The 23,091-nt window shown below is 40.1% G+C and overlaps 2 protein-coding genes across 2 annotated transcripts in view; one reads left to right on the forward strand and one right to left on the reverse strand.

The window, feature by feature from the left end:
* iqgap2 (IQ motif containing GTPase activating protein 2) overlaps positions 1–23,091 on the reverse strand; it is a 41,541-nt gene that overhangs the window by 1,079 nt on the left and 17,371 nt on the right. Inside the window, exons 6-36 of the mRNA XM_085367259.1 lie at positions 21,826–21,893; positions 20,956–21,069; positions 20,653–20,831; positions 18,106–18,193; positions 17,730–17,893; positions 17,369–17,456; positions 16,987–17,150; positions 16,683–16,843; positions 15,582–15,706; positions 14,653–14,816; positions 10,151–10,241; positions 9,658–9,825; positions 9,387–9,529; positions 9,064–9,234; positions 8,663–8,746; positions 8,416–8,487; positions 8,258–8,327; positions 7,740–7,948; positions 7,422–7,574; positions 6,867–7,030; positions 6,501–6,725; positions 6,023–6,163; positions 5,457–5,541; positions 5,047–5,279; positions 4,383–4,515; positions 3,475–3,577; positions 3,252–3,393; positions 2,049–2,136; positions 1,689–1,901; positions 1,448–1,608; positions 1,197–1,340 (exon numbers count right to left, since the gene is read on the reverse strand). Coding sequence (XP_085223385.1) covers positions 1,197–1,340; positions 1,448–1,608; positions 1,689–1,901; positions 2,049–2,136; positions 3,252–3,393; positions 3,475–3,577; positions 4,383–4,515; positions 5,047–5,279; positions 5,457–5,541; positions 6,023–6,163; positions 6,501–6,725; positions 6,867–7,030; positions 7,422–7,574; positions 7,740–7,948; positions 8,258–8,327; positions 8,416–8,487; positions 8,663–8,746; positions 9,064–9,234; positions 9,387–9,529; positions 9,658–9,825; positions 10,151–10,241; positions 14,653–14,816; positions 15,582–15,706; positions 16,683–16,843; positions 16,987–17,150; positions 17,369–17,456; positions 17,730–17,893; positions 18,106–18,193; positions 20,653–20,831; positions 20,956–21,069; positions 21,826–21,893 — 4,308 coding nt within the window. The remainder of the gene's footprint in view (positions 1–1,196; positions 1,341–1,447; positions 1,609–1,688; positions 1,902–2,048; positions 2,137–3,251; positions 3,394–3,474; positions 3,578–4,382; positions 4,516–5,046; positions 5,280–5,456; positions 5,542–6,022; positions 6,164–6,500; positions 6,726–6,866; positions 7,031–7,421; positions 7,575–7,739; positions 7,949–8,257; positions 8,328–8,415; positions 8,488–8,662; positions 8,747–9,063; positions 9,235–9,386; positions 9,530–9,657; positions 9,826–10,150; positions 10,242–14,652; positions 14,817–15,581; positions 15,707–16,682; positions 16,844–16,986; positions 17,151–17,368; positions 17,457–17,729; positions 17,894–18,105; positions 18,194–20,652; positions 20,832–20,955; positions 21,070–21,825; positions 21,894–23,091) is intronic.
* On the forward strand, positions 11,253–12,874 carry f2rl2 (coagulation factor II (thrombin) receptor-like 2). Its single transcript, XM_085367261.1, has 2 exons — positions 11,253–11,471; positions 11,743–12,874. The coding sequence occupies exons 1-2, from the start codon at positions 11,408–11,410 to the stop codon at positions 12,762–12,764; spliced, it is 1,086 nt and encodes a 361-aa protein (XP_085223387.1). The 5' UTR covers positions 11,253–11,407; the 3' UTR covers positions 12,765–12,874.

Consider the following 23,091-nt stretch of genomic DNA (forward strand, 5'->3'; position numbering starts at 1 on the left):
AAGAGATCCATTTGCTTACATTGTGCTCTTGACCACTAATGTAAAAAAGATCAAAAAACTGATAGTTGATTACATGAAGTCCAACAAAATGTAGACAACCTCGTTCTCATCAATGACACCGAGGTTGAGCAGGTAACAAGCGTTTCTTGCCGTTATCGCTGAGGACCTGACACCAGCTCTCTGATAAAGAAGACCGAATAAAGCCTCCACTTTCTGAGGCTGAAAAAGGCAAACATTTTGACAACTTCCACCTCTGCAGCAGTGTGGTACGGTACCTGCACTGTTGCTGACCAAAGGGCGCTGCAGCTGGCAGTAAAAGCAAGTGAGCACACTGCTGGTACCCAGCTTCCTGCCATCACATTTATTTAAAATATAGCATCTGGATAACATCACCTATGACCCCACTCACAATAGTTTGTTTGATCATTTCACAGGGGGGGAAACAGTACCGGTGTCTCAGGGCTTGCACTTTAACATTTGTTTTTCCTTCCCCGGACTGTAAATCTGTTAAACTATCGTCTCTCTGGCTCTTAAGCACTTTATCAAATGCACTCTATTAGACATAGAGCTATACACCGAGGTGTCATACACAGTGACTGGATCAGAAAACACCATCAACCAGCACTTTGCCAATAATAGAATACCAGTACTGTAAAACACTATTATGCTGCTATTTTATAATCATCTCATTATATTATATTTGCCTTTTCCTTCTTTATACTGTAGTGTAGTTACAGCTCTGCTTGTATAACGACAAATAACATGAAATCAAGCACCAAAAAGCGTCTGGTGTTGGGAAACCGTAACTTTTGTACCTTACAGCCAAGTTTACTGTAAGGTACGGTTAACAGACAAATAACCAAGATGTGACTGAACAAATGATAAATATAAATGGTAAATGGTCTGTATTTGTATAGCGCTTTACTTGGTCCTAAGGACCCCAAAGCGCTTTACACTATACACAATCATCCACCCATTCACACACTGGTGATGGCAAGCTACAGTGTAGCCACAGCCGCCCTGGGGCGCACTGACAGAGGTGATACAAATAACAATTTAAACAAATATAAATCGTTTAAATAAAAACACTAAATGTGTTTAACAGCTTCTGCAATGTAAAATGACATGTAATGATATGTAAGAAGGATGTTAGTACCAAGCCCTTTTCGACAGAACAGGTGAAGAACTGAACTCACTGGTTGGTCTGAAGTCCCTCTATCTCCAGGATGACTCCCTTCTCGTGCAGTTTTGCTGCAGTGTACTTCAGAGACTGGGGCTTCCACTTCTTACTGCCCTTATCTTCCCCTTTCCCGTCCAGTTTTATAGATCTGCGTGAATTCCTGGACCATACAAACACACCAAGGGACATGTGTTACCATTGAATCACAAGCTAAAATCATCCATCTTTACCCTAATGAGGTTTGTTATAAATTAGGATACAACTCACTTCCTGTTTAGGTTATCCAGGCAAGTCTTGATGTAGGCATCATAGTAGTTCATCTGTTCCTGGTAGAAGGCAGTTTTTGAGTTAAGGGCAGTCAGAGTTTGCTGGAGCTTCACGAGCTCGGCCTTCCTCCTCTGTCTGTAGCGCCTTTGGTATCGGATGTCCTGTCAAATACACATTTTAGCTTCACAAATACAGAATGTGGGTCTGCATCTTTAGCTGGGAAAAAGAGCTGCTTATGAACCTTTGATATTTCGTTGATGAGGTCCTGGTATTTGTTACTTGCAGTAGCAAGGCCAGCCTGCTCCAGGTTACGAAGGTTCCTGATAATCTTCCTCTTCTTCTGCTCGAGCGGTAACTGGCTGTCCTCCAAAAGCGCTGGGCTGCTCTTCAGACCCTCTGGTGTCTGAGCATCCTGGACTGCCCTGCGCTCAACAATCCTAGTATGCTCTGACTCCTTAAGGAATAAGTCGCATACGAAGTAACATAATTAATTAGACTGAGAGGCAAAGAAAAAAAAAATCAAATGAATATGCTCCTTTGATGAATGAAAGTAGCTGGCAGGTATATATAGAGGAAAAACAAGCTGAGAAATGTAGATCACCTGTGCTGCAGTGGCTGGAGTCTCAAGAATTTCAGGTAAAGTCTCTCCATGTTGGATCCGAATCACATCCACAATCAGCTTTTTTGTCCTGATGTACACACACACAAAGATCAGATGTGACACATTAGCTTTTGTTTTATTTCACCTCACCAAAGTCACAAATATGTGCTTATGTTAATTAGTGTAACATCCGTTACCACCAAGTACAGAAGTAACCAGAGCACACACCCACATTTTACTCACACCTACTGCGCTAACTAGCATGCTAACACTTTAAAAATGTATCATTAAGTTGGGGGGCTTTTCACACCCTGTGTGTTCATACACCATTCTGCATTTAATCACTAGTTATTATTAAACCTTGGCTCCCCTCCACAGCATGACTTTTGTCTCTTCTCCATTAGCAGATGGCGGCCCCTCCCTGATGTTAAAAGGGAGTTTTTCCTTCCCACTGTCACCAAGTTCTTGGTTATTTATGGCCGTCTGATTATTGGGGGTTTTCTCCGACTCTGCAGGCACATTGAAGTGGCTGTTGTTGAAATTTGGTGCTAAATGAATAAAACACAACTGAACTGATGCCAAGCGCAGAGAAAAATGTGATTACTTTTGGCTCTATAAGGACTGTTATGTAAGATGAACGCTCAATACAGGACAGAATGTTAATCGCCTTCAAAAAAAAAAAAAAATTTAAATTAAAAAATTATATACTGTATATTATCCCAAGGAGCTTGAGTCTTATAACAGACTTTCACAGCATTGATAGCAGGGTATGTTCAACTTTTTAAAAAAAAACAAAAATTCAGACACATTTGCAATGTTTATTTTAAATGTCTGGACTACCATTTGTTGCACTAGCTGTGAACTGTGTCCGAGAATAAAGACAAAACCAACAATGCGTTAGAGGCAAGATAAGCCAGACCACGAAACTCCTTCCTTTGGAACAGGATATGATAGAAGAGCAGGAAAGACATGCAACTGAAAGATAGCCACAAAGAAACGCACAATGTGTCAAGAAGGGTTAAGTGCAGTGCATCATATAGGCAATACCAAACTATGTAGAAGATTTCTGAAGGAGTGTAATTCAGCGTCAAAGTTTTGCTTTAAATACCAATTACAGGGCTAAACACCTAAAGCCTAAGGATTAAAGTCTGTTACTGGACACACAGGAGTGTCTGTCTCAGCATCCTCCAGTGACAACCTTACTTTGTACTGAGGGTCTTTAAGTCTCTGTCATCTCCTTCCAGCAGCTCAAACTTGCTGGTTAGAGTGAGGGAGATCTCGGTCTTCGCCAGCTGACTCAGAGCACTCTCCCTATTTTGATCATTTGGGTCAACAGCTCCTTCACCTGGGAAAAAAAGCAGTACAGATTTCAGTCAACCTGTGACTAACTTGTGATTAATCAAAATACAGGTTTACTTGAGCGTACCGAGCAATGCCTCTACATCAGGGACGTCTCCGAGGTCCTGTAGCAGCTCATGCAGCAAGTCATTGCGTTCTGGAGAGATGGCGTCCAGATGTTCCAAAAGCAGCTGCACAAACACACATTTGATTAGTCACATCGAAAGTTTAAAATGTTCACATAAAATTAGTCATTGAACATATTAAACATTTTGAGATGAAGCTTGATAGATTTTCCAGTAAACGGAGAGCAGAAGCAGGATATAGCAAACAGCTCTTAAACGTCCTCTTACTAAATTTTATTACAGTCAGCGCCTTAATACATACCACAAGTATGAAACTGTGACTGTTTGGTTTCCAACATCCAGCTCAGTCCTACATATGCAACAGTACATTTATTTGTAGGTAAAAATCACATCCCCTTTTCAGCTGGGATTTTGCTTTTCTTCATATATTTGAACTACCTCAGTGTACGAAACAAAACTTTAGGGAACATCTGTCAAATTCAACAGGAAAGTCATTTCCATTTATAACAGATGGCAAAAAGACACAGCTGGCCAGAACCTACTGACATCCTCAATACTAACCCCTTTGAAAGGAAGTGTTCTGGAAACATAACGAAAGAAACAGGATGTCAAGTGGTGATGATGATAAGGGGACATAACGTACATATAACATATTCTAAAAACTAAACTTTGAGCTTGGAGCAAAATATAAACCCCTGCTAGATCTAATATCAATGTAATCTCAATAATATATTTTCTAGTAGCAGCAACAGTAAGAATGTCTGTTTCCAATAACAGTTTGTAGCATGTACAAGCATGCAAGACAGGGGCATGGAGAGACAGGGCAAGTCATTTAAGTATGAATCATGTAAAGTTTAATTATATCCTCAGGAGTAGCAGGAAGAATCTTTATCATTTTGCTTGGGTTTACCGAGTGTGTATTGATGATCTCCTCTATTGATATGTAGATGATGGGTTTGCTTAAGTTCACCATATCCGAGTATTCGTCAATATTAAACTTCTCCTCTGGTTCAGGGACATCACACGCCGACTGGAAAAATAACCTGGACAGAAATCAGCTGTTATTAGTTCTTCCAGAGCATGAACATGAACTTCCTGTGAAGTGCTCTGTATTGTTTTCCTCAGCAAGGTTAGCAGTTCATATTGACCTTTTCCAGTAAATGGACTGAGATTTATCGCGATTTTCAGAAATGATGAGTCAAACACAAAGTGAGGCAGATAACAGCACATAGCCGCCCAGCCTCTCCCATTTAGTTTGCTCTAGTCAGTCTGGAATTTGGTTGATTTTGTAGACACGCATGTCCGAACTGCTGACACGGCACAGCGGGCTGGCTTCTGCTGCCAGGATTCCCTCTACTTCCACCATGTCAGCTTAACGCGGCCAAACACGTTCATCTCCAGGGTTTACCATTCTTTGTTATCGGAAAGAAACTGGTTCTTCCTCCATCACACTTTTATCATGTTGTTTTGGATGAAAAGCTTACCGTATTATCAGTGATCTACATTGACCAAAACTAAATTATCTCCATAGACAAATCAGAGTACAGATTTGTGCCGTGTATTCCGCTCCTTACCTAAACTTCTCATATGTCTGTGATATGTAGTTGTTCATGGGCGTCATGTGTGCATTCTCGCCCTCAAACAGATTCTTGGCAGCAGCATGCTGGAGCATCTTTGCCACTGATCCCAGATTACGCCGCTGGTCTTGGTGGAGCTGCCCTCCTGCTGACAGGTCAATGATGTCAAAGCCATCTGGGGCCACAATGGCTGGGTTCATGTAGCGGTAATACAGCAGGTTACCTACAATCTGACATTTTTTTAAAAAGTATTATTTTCTCTTACCTCAGCAGGATCACAATAATAAGACCTATAGAGAAGACCATGCATGACTATGGAAATCAAACAAACAAACACACACACACACACACACACACACACACACACACACACACCATATATATGTATATATTTAGACATTTGATACCTTCAACAGCTCATCCTCTGAGGCATCTGGAAACTTTTCATGGAGGCTGTTCTTCAGAACTTTAGCTATGTATCTCATGCCATAACTACATGCAAAACACAAAGCATTGATGGGACATGAAGCACAAACATGCACTCACATACTACATGGCAAAAACAAGCTCATGATAAGGAATGCATCTGATGCATCAATATCTGCATTAATGACTGCAAGTATTGATGGCTTTCAGTGTCTTCAGTATGTACCTTAATGTTTAAGATTTTAAATTGCATAACAGCTCCATCTAGTGGTCTATACACTCTAGACTGTGAAGATCGATGAGGCACAAAACTGGGTTACTATGGTAGGACTCGTGTCACACAAAGCACAAACAACTGGCCAGATGAGCGCTTGCATCATAGCAAAACTGAACAACAAACACTTAAGAGACCAGAAAATACACTACAAATAAAAATCATGGCATGAAAGAAAACTTTTAAACAGTTCAATACAATACAGGGAACTTAACCAGGAAAAGTCACAGAGCAGACAAAGGAAATTGGGCTTTGACAGCTCCTAAGACTTACGGGAGATTATCCAGTGAGGACACAATGGAGTTCAGGACCTTATCTGTGGCCGAACGCAGTGTCTGACTGGAAGCCTGCAGCCTGTTGCGTACTTCCTCATGTGACATGGCCTGCTCAGGAGTCACTTCGTAAGGCAGCTTGCTAAGGGGCAGCAGAAGATGCATGTGTAAAGTTCACTGCTTTATGCTTTTTGACCTGAATTTTAAATGCTGGATACGTCCGGCTAATTCAAAATTCAATTAGGATAACAAGCCATTTAAAAAAATTTCTTCAGAAAGCTGAAATTTCAAGATGAGAAAAACACAAAATAAAAAAAATAAACTTAAAAAATTATCACATGAACTAAATAAACAGCTGAGAAACAAAGTTATTTGTTTTTACTCTACTTACTTTTGTCTCATAATAAAATTTATTTGATACCTGAAATATTTAAGTGCAAAAAGCCAGGGGTAACTAAGTATGATGGCAGTCTCCTTACCTGGCCTCTCCAGTAGCACTTTCCAGCTGGTTGACCCAGGCTTTGTAGACCTCAACAGGGTTTGTGTTGAGGCCTAAGCTCTTGTCCTCAATGATGTCTTTAATGACTGGAGCCAACAGCTGTCTGAGGGTGTTGTGACCACGTGCACCTCTGTTGAAGCTCACCACCATCTTGATAACTGTTGGATTGCCTGTCACTATGTCCTGGATCTGGTCCACCTTAGAACTGAGACACGCAGAGAAGATAGTAAAGGACTTTATAGGCACTCATTTACCGTTAGTAGTAGGTTATAATTGAGTAAAATAAGTGTAAACTAGCTACAGTGAACTCTCATGGTATAGCATTATATGGAGCCACAATACTCACTTGATTTCCTCTTCTAGAGCAGTCTTGAAGAGTTTGAGCAGCAGGTATTCCTCTCTCTGGTTTGAGGCATAGTTGTAGAGTGTGAAGATCACAGTGTCCATAAACTTGGTGGACTTGTTTTGGGGCATCTGGAAGATCAGCTTAGCCAGGTAGGATGGATTGGTCTAAAGATAATGGAAGAGAAAGCAAGCACAGCGTTAGGCGACTAGAAGTGAAACTGAATGAGTTCATTTAAAGTTGATGAGGCAGAGTAATGCTTCTTTTCCAATGGTTTGGTGACACTGAAGTTGTCCTTTACTGTCTATTGAGTTTAGAACCAAATGTAGTGGAAATTGGACACTATTCCCCCACTATACCCCCCCCCCAAAAAAAAAAAAAAAAAAAAAAAACCCACGGGGGATGAATTATACAAGTTGCATCTGCGAATTATCTACAAATATCTTCCAAATAACTTTGGGACCAGCAGTATTTTGAGTCTTTTCAGTTGAAATGCCATGACTGGTTTTATATCACGAACTGGGCGAGTGGAAAAGAAATCAGACACATTTTTCATACCTGTAGTAGATAAAAGAGATGTTGGTAGGCCTCGAGTTTCCGTCTTTTGCCTTTACTCAGGCCCTTAATACCGAGTCTGTCTCCTGCCGTCGGGTCATCTTTACTCGCCTTATTTTTCTTGCTCTTCATTTTCTTATTATGGGACACAACATCCTTTTCAAAGAAACAAAGTTAAATAGGAGTTTGGCTGGATAATAGATAAAGAAACTTCTTCAGATTTTAGTGTCAACAACATTTTACTCAAACTATAAATGATTTCAACCCATTTTTATTAACTTTCCGTTTTCCTGTCACGTATTAATTAGAGGTGACGGCAACCTGCAGAGTGATCCTGTTCTTCACTAGCAGTCCAATCTTTATATCCATTAGGTTCAAGTCTTTCTCCATCTGTTGATTGGAGCGAATCTTTGTGACTACTTCCTCCCGAAGCCGTGTCACTTCCTGCTCTTCCTGTAGATCCAGAGGGCTCTGCTCCAACAAGTGGACAAATTTACGCACCACTGACAGAGGAGGATCCTTGGCTCCAGCTGAGAGTTGGTGTAAAAAATAAAGTCAGCAACAAATGCAATTTGCAAGTTTATCCTTCATCATGTTCTGCATTTATATTACTGTCTGTGCTTGTCAGCTGTGTTTTTCATATTATATATATTATCATCAGAACTGAACAATATTTTTGGCTTGACTGTGAGGAAAAATTGGGGGAAGAAAATTGCAAATAATGTGGTTGTTCAAAAATTTGTGACTCGCTGTAAGTTGCAATCCTCTAAAACTGGCGAAACATGCATCAAGACCATAATTTCATATTCAAACGCAGATCTAAATTCTTTATGACTCACTTAGCGTCCTGTAGTCCTCTCTGGCTTTGTTGGCCTTCAAAAAAGCTTGGATTTTCACAATTTCTTTTTCCTAAACACAAAAATGAATCAGAGTTTTAGGAAGCATGAAAACAAACCCAAATCCTGCACCTGAGTAATGGCAATGAAGTATTACTTACATGATCTTTGAAGAACTGTTGCCTCTGATTGTATTCACGTTTTGCTTTCCACATCTTTACAAAAGACTGGATCTAAATAAAATAAAGTATTTATTAAACAGTTATAAAAAAATATATACCAGGCGTTTGATGCAGCAGCTATGTTGCTAATGTTATTCACAGGTCAATTAGTGTTAATAAGTGTTAAAAATCCCAATTAATATTCTCCTGTTTCAGTCTGTCATTCATAACAAAAATAATTCATCACCTTGACAATGGAAGCAACATTTTTCTGAAGCAAATTCATCCTCTCTTTATACACTTTCCTCTGTTTGTAACCTTTCCAACAAGCCTGCAAAAAAAGGAAAAACTGAGACAAACATGTACAAGCAACAAGTTCGGCATCAGCTTCACCACAAATCAGTTTATGAAGCTTAGTCATGAAGTTTAGACATCAGTTTTCTAAAGACATTGTTGTCATTGTTGGTTTGTCTTCTAAGAAGATGCAAACAAAAATATGCAGTCAGTACAGTGGTTGTAATTTAATGTAAGTATATAGCTACCTTTGCTTATGATTTGTTTGTGCTTGGATAAGCCCTAGACATCCAGAATCAATGAGGAATATTTGACTAATTACTAAGTACACTTTATAGAGGTTCTATAAGCTACCTGCAGTTTTATGACATGTGGTTCTTGCTGATGCAGATACTCCATTCTCTGGACGTGCTTCTTCCTGACCAGGTAACCTCTGACTCTTGCCTGCAGCTTGGTCACAAAGCACTCATTGGCCAGCCATAGCTGTTCCCTGTTATACTCAGCAGTCACACAGGTCACCACATTCTGAGGGAAAAACCAAGAATACCCCACAGCAGCATGAAAATTGTTTGTTTAGATGCAATCCAAGTATAAACAAATCTCACTACTGTTAAAGTAAAAATGAAATCAGCCCAATCAATGGGAAATGTTAAAGCTTTATAATCAAGGGGTAGCACCTGGATTTCTTCTTTACTGAGATGTCCGCTGTTCTGTTCAAACCCTTCAGGCTCCTCCCAGGTGCCCTGTTCAGTTTCCAGGTTATAGAAATAGTCATATTTGTCCTTGATGCAGTGTTTTACCCACACACCATCAGTGCTGCCTGGAGGAAAGCAGAAAGTGCTTTTTAAAAAGTCTGTTGGTGTAAATCTGACACAAATTCTCAACTTCTCACTGGAGTTTCTTGAACAGAAAGCACACTTGCTGTCCCACAGATGTAAATCCTGTTACCTTTGGCAGCACCGTCTCTTTGTTTCTGTGAAAGGTCATCTTGGTACGTGTCAGCACATTCAGGAAGAACTGCTCTCAGCCCTACACTGGGAGCCTGCAAAGCCTCCAGTGTATTCTGGGAGTCCCCCTCATTCACTGTCTTGTTAATATGAGCTACTGCTCCAGACACTAGCAATGCAAAGCAAAAAGAAAAACCACTGGTGTCAGCTTCACAACGCTATTGGGTCAAATAAAACAACAGTATACAGTAAAAGTACAATGTGAACACACTGAGTAGTGTACAGGAAAATAAATTTAAATGAATTAGACATCAAATGAATTACATTGACATTTTTTATTGTTTTTTTTTTTCAATAGTTCATTTCTACGTCCGCCTCGCTATAGCAACAAGAAACACTGGATAAGAGCATCTATAAGGCATTATGTGACAGTTATTCATGGAAACAAATCGCAGATCAATTTGAAGAATTAATCAGGCTTTACGAGAACATACATGCGAGAGCCTCCTTTTCATCCTGGTTGGCTGTCAGTATGGCCTCTTGGATTTGGTCCAGCCACAGCACTGCAGATTCATCACCGGAGCTCTACGATCAGGAAAAAGAACAAAGATCATTCCTCTTCATTTCAGAAGACAAAACTCAAACTCACTCAAACAAGGCGTTATTAGTAGCTTGTTCATCGTTTCTAAAATATTTAAAGCACCCAGAACCAAAATAATGTGGAAAGTTTTAAGTTTGTGTACATTTACTGTACCTGAAATATTTTCCAAAGTCAAACTGGGATTGTGGAGATATTTAATAGAGATAATGATCGCATTATAGAGAACCAGTGCCAGGAACCAGTCGAGACAAATAAGGAAAAGTTGACAAAAGATGACCTGCAACCATATCCTAGCCCACCACTTAAAGCAATGACCTCAGTCTATAATGGGCTCAAAAGTCAGAACAAACACAGCATGTTTATTCAGCTTGATCCTTATGTTTGTTCTCAAGCTAATTTTAGACAACATCAAGGGGTGCATCATCGACCACAAGACCATCAGGAAGGAAGTCGCTGTTTACAAAACACTGAAGCAGTCTGAAAGTAAAGACATTACTTGTGCGTTTCACGCACTCCTCATATATTGAGGGTGTCATAAGAGATATTACATGCGTGATGTGATGTGATAGCGCAAGCCAGAAGAACATAGCAGTCCTTCAAAAGCAGCACAGCATGGAGGCAAGACAGGAAGAAAGAAAAACACTGTCCTGGGAAAACACTTTACTAAATGACCATCTTCAAGCACACATTTCACTTCCTTTATTGCATTCATGATGTAATTGCTACACATTTTATGTTGTCTGAAAACCAGCTTCTAATTCACTAGGCTGACAAACACCAAATCCCATTTTAACAAAAGTAATAAAACCAAAACCAGTCAAATGTCTTAAATGAACCAAACTCCTTGGACAAACACGATAAACAGCTCTGTAAACCATTAAGTAGTTTTTTCCCCCACTCCAGTGATTCAGAGGGCTGTGACTGACGCAGACAGCAGGGAATTCAGTTTTCAAGTCCAGGCAGGAAACATGCTTCTGTATACACTGCCAGGAAGCTGAGTTTGAGCTCACACCATTATCAGCTCGACCGCTGCACTGAAGAGATGCAAAACACAAAGTTTTACTGGTGGAAAACTCCTGACAAGAAGCAAAACCAAGAGGGCTGAAGCCTAATTAACTGGGAAATACTGGAATATCAACTTAACGGTGACATGTTTGACCTCATGCCAGGACTACTCATTTGTTTGATGGCAGTGCAGACCAATCAGCTTGATGGTAAGTTTCTTAAGTTAACACATTACTAAAAGGATAACTCTTTAAAAAAAAAAAGAAAAAGAAAAAAGCTTAAATCTTGTAGAAAAAGTACATTTTGGTATCCAACAACTGGGAAAGCTCTTTTCCCAACTCAGACTCACAAAATAGAAAACCAAAATTACTTCTTTAAAACAAAACAAAAAACCTTCAGAACATTTTGGTACAAAAGAAAAAAAACTTTTTGCATGAAAGTTGGTTTGAAGGTGTAAAAACTGTTTTCTACTCTTTACAGGAAACAAAAACAGGACCAAAATCCAACCTCACACAGTGAATCCAAGGACCTTTAAGGCCGACTATAATGACACAGGCAGAAACTTGCATGTGAAGCCAGAGGATCCAGTGACAGCCTATACCACAGGGGTGCTCAGCACCTGGGTCATACCCTCATCGTACATCCTGTCTATGCTGGTGGGCATCCCCTCCAACGGCTACATTCTGGCCTTTCTCAGAGTCCGGCTCAGAGCACAGTCCTTTTCCACAGTCGTTCTTCACCTGAACCTGGCGCTGTCTGACCTGCTGCTCCTGCTTTCCCTTTCGCTGCGTGTTCACTACCACTTCAATGGGAACAACTGGATATTTGGGGAAACCTCCTGCCGGCTGATTACGGCTTTGTTTTACGGTAATGTTTACTGCTCAGCTCAGACCATCGCGTGCATCAGCCTGAACAGCTACCTGGCTGTGGTCAAACCATTCATGTACAGGAGACTTGCTACGAAAACACTGGCGGTGTGGACGTGCTTGGTTATATGGTTCCTGTTCGGGGCTGCTGTTGTGCCTGAGCTCCTTGTCAGGCAGAGTTACAACATCTCCCAGCTGGGGATCACAACATGTCATGATGTACTTCCCCTAGACGAAAAATCACACTCCCATCTGGTGCCATATAGGCTGATGCTTATCTGTCTAGGCTTTATAACGCCCTTCCTCTTTTGTATCTATGCCCATGTGGCTGTAATTTACCATCTAGGTCAAAGTGCTTGTGACTGGAAGCCATTTATCAGAGTCAGCACTCTGGTTTTCAGCATCTTCTTGGTGTGCTTCTTGCCCAGCGGAGTCCTGCATATGGCCCACTACATCCGCCTGTTTTCCGGTGGGGACGACAGCCTGTATGGATACTTTAGAGTAGCTGTGTGTCTCTGCTGTTTCCACAGTTGTCTTGATCCCTTCCTGTGTATGCTTATTTCCAAGACAGCGGCTTCAGAACTACAATTTATTTCTCTCCGCGAGATATCTCCGAGACAAGCAGTTATGACGTGATACTGGACATGTATACAAAAAAAACAAAACAAAACCCAAGCCTGGACTATTGTTGGAACACAGCAGGAAGTCACAAGGGAAAATGACAAACTGGAGACTGGACATTGTGGTTAACATTAGGCTGTATCCACGTTACATCCAGAATCAGAAACTATTAATGTGGCCATAGTGTTATTTGTTTCCATGTATACTAAAAACATGTTTTATGTGTCATGTTTTGTTCATTTTTTCATTAAAATTATATCCAAAAGTCAACAATACTTTTTGTAAACGATATATCCGTTACTTTAAAATCAAGATTGAGCAATTCAGATAGATATATACATGACCTAATGTAAAGAAGTGACATAGGATAAAAAACTGCTGTATAACAAAACTAACAGGACAAAGTTATGACACGGTTTAAATAATGATTCATGGAGGAAGTGGGGGTGCTTACTGAACCTGCTTTGCTCGCCCTTTCCTTCCAGGGGGAGTCCTCTACCTCCTGATCTTAATCATCATCCCGTGCCTTCTCCTCCCTCTGCTTCTCTGACAACACATCACCCACGCACGTAGGGTCTCAGGGGGGACATGAGCTGCATAGGTTGGTAGGGCCATTCACGTGGCTTTGCTGGCTGTGCAGTCATATGTTTCTCATTTTTAATTACCACACAGTAAGGGTGGGAGATAATTCAAATATACTCGATGTATTGCAAGTTTTTCCACTCACGATAGTTAAAATGGCTTTATAAATTGCCATGGCAATATTAAGCTGTCTGCATGCAATTCCCTGTGAGGTTTTTTTTTTCCTCCCACATGCTGCACAATCATTAATTCCCCTCCCTCCCAAACAGAAAATTTTCTACCTGGCGCACTGCGCTGAGCATGTGTGTTTATATCCTACCGGACGAGCGAGGGAATGAGACTCGCTGAACAAAATGCGGTAATTTGCAAAACGTGCCGTAAACATTTGCCGCAAGAGGAAGCAATACCACGAATTTATTCTACCAGCTGAAAAGTTCTCCACTACAAAATTAAGACTTTTTAAACTCCACATGTCAACGTCTCCCCACACACCAAAGAAAACATTAAATAAACCAGCTGTGATACTTGTGACTGTTCTATGTCAGTCGTTTTTATAGTCACTATCTAGACTTTTGTTTCTGTAATTTGAGGTCATCAAATTTTTTATTTTATTATTTTTATGTGTTGTAAGCTCAAAAGAGCACCTTTTTAATTTCAATTGTTTTATTTTGTCTCGTGAATTCTTGCTTGACGTCTTTTGTTTGTTGAAGGTCGAGTGTTGACCACAGAATGAGTAATTTATGAAAAACCTCTGTGTGCAACTGATGGTTAAAAACAAAATACAACAACAACAAAAATTGTTGTTGTTGTTGTTGTTGGGGCATTGTTGCCGTACACAGACACTCACATCCTCTCACACACACACAGCAAAATTCTATATTTGTGTCCCTCCCTCTGTTTTGTCTTTCAGTTGCTGCATATCATTTAAATGTGTGCTTTGTTAGCGAGTTGGAGACCGAAATGCCCATTTACTTCACCCTTTTTTCTATCTTTCACCAACCTGGCATCACCCCCAGCTTAATACCCACACAGATAATAATATGAATAATAAAATAAAATGAATAATGACCCAAAAACAATTACAAGAGTCTATGCCCCTCTTAGGAAAGCAAATGTGCTTTCCACAATAAAGCATTCAGACCATGATCCTGCTTGCTGCACAGGACAGGTTTAAATAATAAAAAAAAACTTACAAAATGAATAAATAAACAAAATAAGGATTCGTTCAGCTATAATGACGTTTTCCACAATATCTAGCTGTGGATGGTGCAAGTATATTTTTCTACTCAAATTCGAAATGACTAAAGAAATGTTCGCCTACCTGGCAGAGAAGTTGTTTGGTATTTTGAAGGACATCATGGTAGTGTTTGGCTGTGGCTGGGTTCACCCCCGACAACTTGGCTGTAGGGAGGAGGAGGGCTGCAAGGGTCTGCTCATGATCACCTGAGTTTAGTGCCTCATTGATCTCAGCTATGGCTATGATTCCTGTAGGTGGAGGACCAAAAAACAAAAAAACAAAAGCCTCTCAGACAAGTTAAGAGCACAGATTGTGTTTCATTTTTCAGTGTAAGACGATGCCTAAAAAACTGTTCTAAGGTTTCAAACATCTGTAATTTGAGAATATTCCTGAAACAGTGGGAGTATTTTGAGCACCTTTACGTCATGTCCACCTCAGCAAACTGTGTAGTTTTACGCCTTTTTGAGCCTCAAGGAAATTATTTATGTTTGAGCAGTTTGCAGTTAATCGTTTGTTATTCTCAAAATTACAATTTAGATTGGGTGTGATATCGTAGCTTGACTCAGTGTGATGTCTGATATGGTTCTCTTAGCAGACAAAAGCACTTTAAGGAATCACCAGCACCTTCAGGTTTCAGTCCAGGCATGAGTAATTGTCACATGTCTGTCTGAACTGTACATGTCTGTGAGCTTCTACATGCCTCATCTCTCTCTACGTACAACATATCGCCGTATGTTACTCAACAAAAGATCACTGTGTATTAGTTACATTTACAGCAAGTATCAAATCTCCTGCTTTTATTAAGTGGCCAGTTCTAGTTTTGTTATGTGCAGATATGTCCTAGCAAAGTTTAGAGAACTGACATTGTTTTACAATGTACGAGGAGAAACAAGGAGAAGCCTAATGATTCATTCAGTAGTCACCAAATTGCATAGCAAATTGATTAGCTGCACAGGGCAAAACACTTGCTAAAATATGTAAACTAGAAGAGGAAATCAGCAAGACGTTCTTACGTTCATGCTCTTCTTGGACCTGAACATTCACGGTGTCGATGCATTTCTGGACATCATTCCAGGTTAGAAACTCTTGGCCCGTGGAAAGCGCCTCAGCTCGCTCTTTGATAAGCATGTCAGAATACCTGAGGAAAGAAGGACTTATGTAACCAGAAATTGTTTGGATGCGCAAATACATTATAACTTAATTTTTAAGTCATAAATAAATAAAAGAAAAAACTATGACATTACAGCAACAACAAAACACTCATGGGTGTAATTTTTGGTGTCCTCATAGCCTGCCCACCACAGCACAGCTGCATTTAGCACTTTAGCACCACAGCTGAGCAGACAGCAGTGTGGAACCAAGTGTTGTCTGTATTGTAAACTGATAACTTTGTGAAGCAAATCGTTAACCTTATAAGCTTATAAGTGTCCCGTCATACAGTACAGCAGGACAAATGTCTGAGAGGAACCAAAAGTTACACCAACCTGCTACCCATTTTTAGACATAAACTGATTTTTGTTCATGTGGTGCATTCAATATACCAAGCAACTAACAGACTAGAAGAAAAATCATCATACAGAAAAAAAAAAGCTCTGCAGATTTTATCTGGTCAAATTAGTTTTTCCTCCCCCTCAAACAACCACCAAAGGGATTTTGGGTTTCTTCCCAGGATGAAATTGGGGGTCTTTCTGTTGTTAGGTGAATGTGTAAATCACTAAAAATTCACATATTGTATGTTCTTGTTAGTATAATATAAATTAAATGCTATTAGGTTAAAACTACCACAATATGGTTGAACTGTTATGTTTAACTACCAGGGATTCGTTTTTTAACTATTAGCTGCTGCACAAAGTGACCGAGATAAGTAAAGAGTTATTTATTAGCAGTAATGTTGATAAGAAGTTGGGTAAAGTAGTTATATATTAAAAACTGCCATAAACATGTTGTATAAACATTCTGCAATAAATCACAATAACTCTTCTTTATGGTCTCTGTGTCGTTTCCACAGCCTGACTTAAAAGTAGATGAATCCACTAAATGGGAACACTGGGGGGGAAGGTGAGTAAACAATAACACTTCCTTTTGCTTCCTCATCTATCCTGCGGCTATCTTACCTGTTAAGGTTGTCTTGGTCTATGTTGGTAAAGCCCAGGGGAGAGTCTGTTAGCTGCTCAATCACAGCCTGTGGGTCTTTGGTGTCTAGTACTTCATTCAGCACTGCGACAGCTGACAGCATCTCTACAGCTACACTCAGTTCCTCGTGGCTCAGTCCAGACTGAAAAACATAAAATACTGGATCAGAAAATTGTTGCCTGCAGAGTGTGTGTGTGTGCGCATGTATATACATGTATATCGCTGACCTTGTCAATACCCATCAACATCCATGTGCACAGAGTAAAAGTCTGAAACATGCCTCACCCGTCCCCCTTGTAGCTGCAAACTGAAAAGCTCAGCCTGGTAGAGGTTGGCAGCAGTTTGGTAGACAATTGGCAGCTGTGCCTCCGGGTTCATCAGCTCCTCCACTGTTTCCAAAGCATTGCCCAGGCGAATGGCTGTATTGATTCTTGCAACTGCTTCAAGTTCTGATTAAGAAAATGACAACAAAGTCGTGTTTTACATTATAACTTGGAATCAATTCCCCAAATGAACGAAAACAGTATTTCGTACAACCTTATACATGATGTTCTGAAGGACCTTTAAGAACCCATATTAAATACTTATCATGAGTCGTATTTGGGTGATTAGGTAGTTTGAATTTTAACTCATTAGTAAACAGCCCGAAGTTACAAAAGCCACTTACTTCGTTTCTCTGCTTCGGCAAAGTCATTGCAGGAGCTGACAACTCGCTGAATCTCTTCCTTGTCCAGAATCTGGACCCTTCCACCTTCCTGAAGAAGAAACATTAGATTACACTAAGCAGATATCCAAAAAGACCCCATTAAAGAAATGGCTCGTTTTTCTTTGCATTTTGACTTGATTATTTTTATTATTTGAAGGTGGAGTTAGATATTTCATGTGAAAGCAGGCCATTGCTCACTTGTAACAAATGCTTGGATAACAAGAAGACCACAAAGTCTGAAATATGGATCTCTCTCTCTCTCTCACACACACTGCTGGAATTAAATCCAACAACTGAGCAAACAAGCTCTGACTCTGTATACCTTAGATTTATGCTGACAGTAGTTGGTAAAATGTTCCAGATACCACCGGCTGTTTGACTCCTGAACACCGAGCAAGGCCAGCACGTTGAGCCTAAGCGCAGCCAGCAGAGCAGCTTGATCCTGGCTCGACACAGCATGATTCACCTGCCTTATAGCTTCCTGGGCTGGAGACAGGAAAAATAAAGACAGTGAGCAGATCCTTTTTAACTTTAATATTGCTTTGATTAACTGTGTAATTGTGCTGCATAATCTGATTTAACAGATGTTTAGACCTAATACCCATAAAGGCCCATCTCACACAAAGACAAAAACATCTGCGACACATGACAGTGTTTAAGTGAGAATGTGTGTAAAGCAAACATAGGGAAGTTCTTACTGTTGACAAGATCAATGCATGTCTGGATTTCCTGTTGATTCAGCAGCTCCTCATAAACATCTCTTTCTTCAGCAGCAACTGAGGACCGCTAACAGAGGGAGACAAAGAAAATATAATCACATTATATGCATATAATTGTTAAAAAAAAAACAAAGCGCACTATATTTTAGCAGGTTGTATTTACTGCCTCCCATTCTCATTTAAATTGGTGTGGTAATATCAATTAAAAAAAAGAAAAGAAAAGAAAAGCTAGTGCTACTGTTTGCACAGCGTTTGTAAAGAGAATGGGAGGAGAGGTGCTGGATGGCGTGGAGCGTTAGGTAAATACAGCTTACAATGCAGTCACTGGAATGTGCTGGCAAAGCCTGTAGAGCACATCAGCGCAGGCAACCATTTTCAGATGTCCGTGCAGTTCTCGAGTTAATATAGCTGCCACATACATATCACACTTCTTTATATTCCTTTGGAAAATGTCTCAAATAACACACATGATTCAGAAATTTCTAGAAACTACATTCAGACATACAGCTCTTAAAATCTGTCTGTGGTCAGCACGTGTGCTCTTGAACACAGAAAACATGTCAACCTCAGCAGCAGTAAGAGGTGTAACTTAATCAAACCTGCTTACATGGTTCAAGGTTGGTTCAGGTTAAAGGGGTGAGGACAATTTTAACAAGGCTGAAGATGAGAAAGTTGCATTGTTTTATTTTTTCCATCTAAAAAATTAAAAAACAATTATAAACCAAACGGTGGCTCTAAAACCAAGGTGTGAACAGTCGATAGAAAATATTGATGGATCCCCTCCAAGATGATGTTTTCCCAAATTACAAACCTTATGAGTGTTTATAACACTCATAATTCCTTTGCCTCAGTGTACGCTGGTAAGCAATCAGAATTGCCTATTCTCAGTCTCTGATACAGCACAACCTGTTTTATGACTCAGCAGTCCAGTCTATTCTAGCATGCAGCTACATTTTAAAGCATTAAGACTCCAGTGTAGAGTAGGGCTGAACGATTATGGAAAATAATCTAATTGCGATTTTTTGCCCCAATATTGCGATTGCGATGCGATATGCGATTATTTTTTAAGGTCTTTGTCTTCTGTATTATTAAACAAAGACAAGCAATACATCATATAGTATGGCCAATACTATATTACATTAATTTTAAACTGTTCTTTCCTGGAAGACAGACCTCTGTTATGATGACATGAGGTGATGCATGAATTGATGACTGACATTTTTATTTAACTTCTTCAATCACAACAGTATATTTGAACATACACAATAGTTTATTTTTAGCTTACAAACATCTGAGCATAAAGTGCTGGCAAGGAACCCTGGTGTAAACATTAAAATGAAAGTCAGTACAATGTGCAGATTGCAGAAATATACATAAACAAAATCAGTGGCTTTACCACACTCAGTTTTTCGACATCTGTGAACTACTAGACAGTCATTCAATTAAAAAATAATATTAAATAAATAAAACTAATAAATAAAAAATACACACATCTTACTGATCTCTGCAGTCAGTAACATTACACATAAAGTGCAAACATAATAGCAATTGTATAAACACACACACAAACACGCCTTTAAAATTTAAAGGCGTGAAATTGGACGGTCTAGTTCTGATTAGCGTCACCGCTGTCTCGGTGGAGTTTAATAAACTCGGCCGTCTGCTTCTTGCTATCTAAAATATAACCAGACACTGGTGTAAATTCTCGACTGTCTCATACTTCTGTTTAATAAGTTTTCTGTTTGACGTTTAGTCAGCTGTGTGAAAACCAAGGAGGAACCCACCCGGGGGATTAATAAAGTTTTATTTTATCTAATCTAATAACTTTAATCTCAGCCAAACCGATTTACTCACGAACAAACAAAACACTGAAAAAAGCCCAACAATAACATTTTTAGGTTGTCTAAGTGACTTATATATCACGTTTAACCCGAGCAGCGAAACTCCGCGGTGATCTGAAAATGATGTGCCGGGAGTTGTGCCGTTCTCGGCCGCATCAGTAACCCTCGAGCTCCCGGCTAGCTGTCGAGCTGGTGGGTAGCAGACGCCTCTGAAAACGTCGAAGCACTTTTGCAAATATGGGATATCTTGATAAACCGAGCAGATATTTGATGTTTACACAACTACTTTCTCGCCTGAAAATATGTTAAAAGTTTATTTTGTGACCCAGAAAGATTAGTATGAGTAATTTTAAAACTTAGTAGCGGCCGCCATTGCTGGAAACTGGAGTTTGGCTGGGCCGCGCTATGAATTCTGGGATATGGTAGTAATTTGGACAGCCTTCGGCGCGTCGCTGTGACGTAATCGGTCTACAAATGCGGCCTCAGGAGGATGCAGCCCATGAATTTGGACATGTCCAGAGTATAATCGCAGCCTTTGCGGTTAGAAAATTGCACTCGATCATGTCGCGATATTATCGCAAATGCGATATATCGTTCAGCCCTAGTGTAGAGCTAGCCCTGCAGCTAAGATACTAAATAAAAAGGAAAAAGCTCCAAGAGATCACTGAAGTGTTTGTCTTCTCACCCTCCCTGAGGACTGATCCCGCTTGCGAGACTTGGTCTGACTCAGTGTGTCCTGATATTCTTGGGCCAGAGGTTCCTGTGTGTTCCTCAGCATTGCGTTAGGATTGTTCAGGGCTCCCATTGTGACAGATGCTTGACCTCTATCAACCGCTTCATTGATGGCAATCACAGCAGCATGTACTAAGGAAAAAAAACAAAACATGGATTTAGTGGAGGATATCACATATCAGATCAGATAACTCCGTTTACTTCAGTCAAAAACAACTGAGTGGTTAAAAGATCACAAGGTTAAAAGATCACTCACAGGCAGCTTCATCAATCGACAGCTCATTGGCCAGGATACCTCCAATTTTACTGAAAGCTGGCATCTGAATGCCATACTTTTCCAGTTCACTCCTCATGTTACTGATCTCTTCCTCTGTAAAACACATATATTACTGACATGAAACAGCTGCGACACGGCACATTGGAATAAAAAAAATAAAATAAACAAATAAAAACAACAACAACAACAACAACAAAACATACAGTTGGGACAAATTTCTAACCAGTATAACTGTTAAATGGGGCATCAGAACACTAACAACGAATTAAAATCAATCTGCCAAAACCCTAAAATAAATATTTCATAACATTCAAAAAACTAGTTAAAAATGATCAAGTGATATTAGAACAACAGACCCCTCACACCACACATGAGGAGAGTAAATGTCCTTTGTTAGAGGAAAATTAAGATGAAGACATGTTGCTCTTAGAGCACCATGACAGTTGCTTGCAGGAGAACATGGGTACACACGAGGTGCCATCAAAAGGTTCAGGGCCTTGCCCCATAAAAAGCTATCCCCCACTTTTTAAATCCAATTTCCCCTTCAAGGTCATCGTCCTGCTTTTAGGGCAGCTGCAATTTATAAATTGTTCCATTTATGGTCCCATTACTTGAGTGGATGATCATCACTAGTGATAAGAGCCTGATCTCTGGTAATGAACCATTGGTCATAAAATTCTGCTATAACATGAAGAACACATGGGAACCGTGTTGTGTTGTACCATCACGTGAGGACTAACAAGCAAAGTGATGCTGGACTAATAATATGAATGTAGTATGAATGATATTGTGCGTTATAAGGTTTGTGCTATGTTTCACTTTCAGGTAATTTATATGGTAGATGGTTACCTGTGAAGTCCACTTTCCCTAGAAGGTCTTGAATCTGTGGTGCAATTCCCAGTTTGTACAAGTACAAGCTGGAAAAAAAAAAAAGACACAAACACATACGATGTAAGAGTTGTGCAAAAAATAAGCGATACAAAACACTGTAGATCATACCATGAAAATAAAACTATTTATTTTTTCGATCAAGATCGCTTCGGTATCGTCTTCTCTGCAGTGTCACACTTACACCACAAGGGGGTAGCACTGTCTCAAATTACAATAAGCACTGTGACAACACTAAGCAGACTCCCTGCACTACCTAGCAGATAAATTTAACAAGGAGGTGACTGGAAACTTCATAAAACTTTCATCTTCCGGCAGGTACTGGGTAACTGGCAATGAATTATAGATACTTAAATGGTAAATGGCCTGCATTTGTATAGCGCTTTTCTAGTCCCTAAGGACCCCAAAGCGCTTCACACTACATTCAGTCATTCACCCATTCACACACACATTCACACACTGGCGATGGCAAGCTACATTGTAGCCACAGCTGCCCTGGGGCGCACTGACAGAGGCGAGGGAGGTCTGGCATCAGTACAGCTCTGAATAAAGGAGTTGTAGTAGCTAGTGGTTGTTCTGCCCTTTGGTCCCAGCATGTGTAAACATAAGATGCACTCTGTCCTTGGCACAGAGAGGTTTGAAAGAGACCATCTAAAAAATCTGCTTTTACAAAGGGTAATTTTCCAACATGCAGGCAACTGATTCGGTCTGGGATACAAACACAACAACAGCTGACTGGGGTTAATGAAGGTGGCTGATTACCAGCCACAGGGGTTAAAGACGATCAGCTGACTAGCTTGGTGGATTCCCTTTTTTTTTTTTTTTTTTTTTTTCCCAAATCTCTACCACTCTGAGAAGAATTAAAACATCTACTTATGAGGTCAGCATTGTACCTAAGGAGGAATAACATTCAATGGGAACTTGTGGGACTTGAACTGGATTTGCAGGAAGGAAGAGCACGTGTGTGCATAAGGGGAGGAAGGAACCCAATTCTCAAAGGACCTCACCAAAACACTACAACAGAGAAAACAAGGCAGGCAGCTCCCATAACCACTCCCCAAATGTGTGCTTAGCTGACTGGATGGTTTAGAAAGTCAGTCATTTAGACTAAGTAAGCAAGGGCCTACAGCGACGCACAAGCCACGGAAAAAGACCACCAACCTTTCACAGGAACGCAAACGTAAAGTTAAACACTGAAACTACAACTAATAGTATAGAGTGAATATA

Source organism: Diplotaxodon limnothrissa, linkage group LG12, assembly GCF_057381915.1.
Source record: "Diplotaxodon limnothrissa isolate DT_005_m linkage group LG12, D_limnothrissa_male_GT1.1, whole genome shotgun sequence".
NCBI classification, from domain to species: domain Eukaryota; kingdom Metazoa; phylum Chordata; class Actinopteri; order Cichliformes; family Cichlidae; genus Diplotaxodon; species Diplotaxodon limnothrissa.

Coding starts and splice junctions, on each gene's coding strand:
- f2rl2 (XM_085367261.1), top strand. CDS start 11,408: ATGTTTGACCTCATGCCAGGACTACTCATTTGTTTGATGGCAGTGCAG. Junction 11,472..11,742: donor GCAGACCAATCAGCTTGATG/GTAAGTTTCTTA, acceptor TACTCTTTACAG/GAAACAAAAACAGGACCAAA.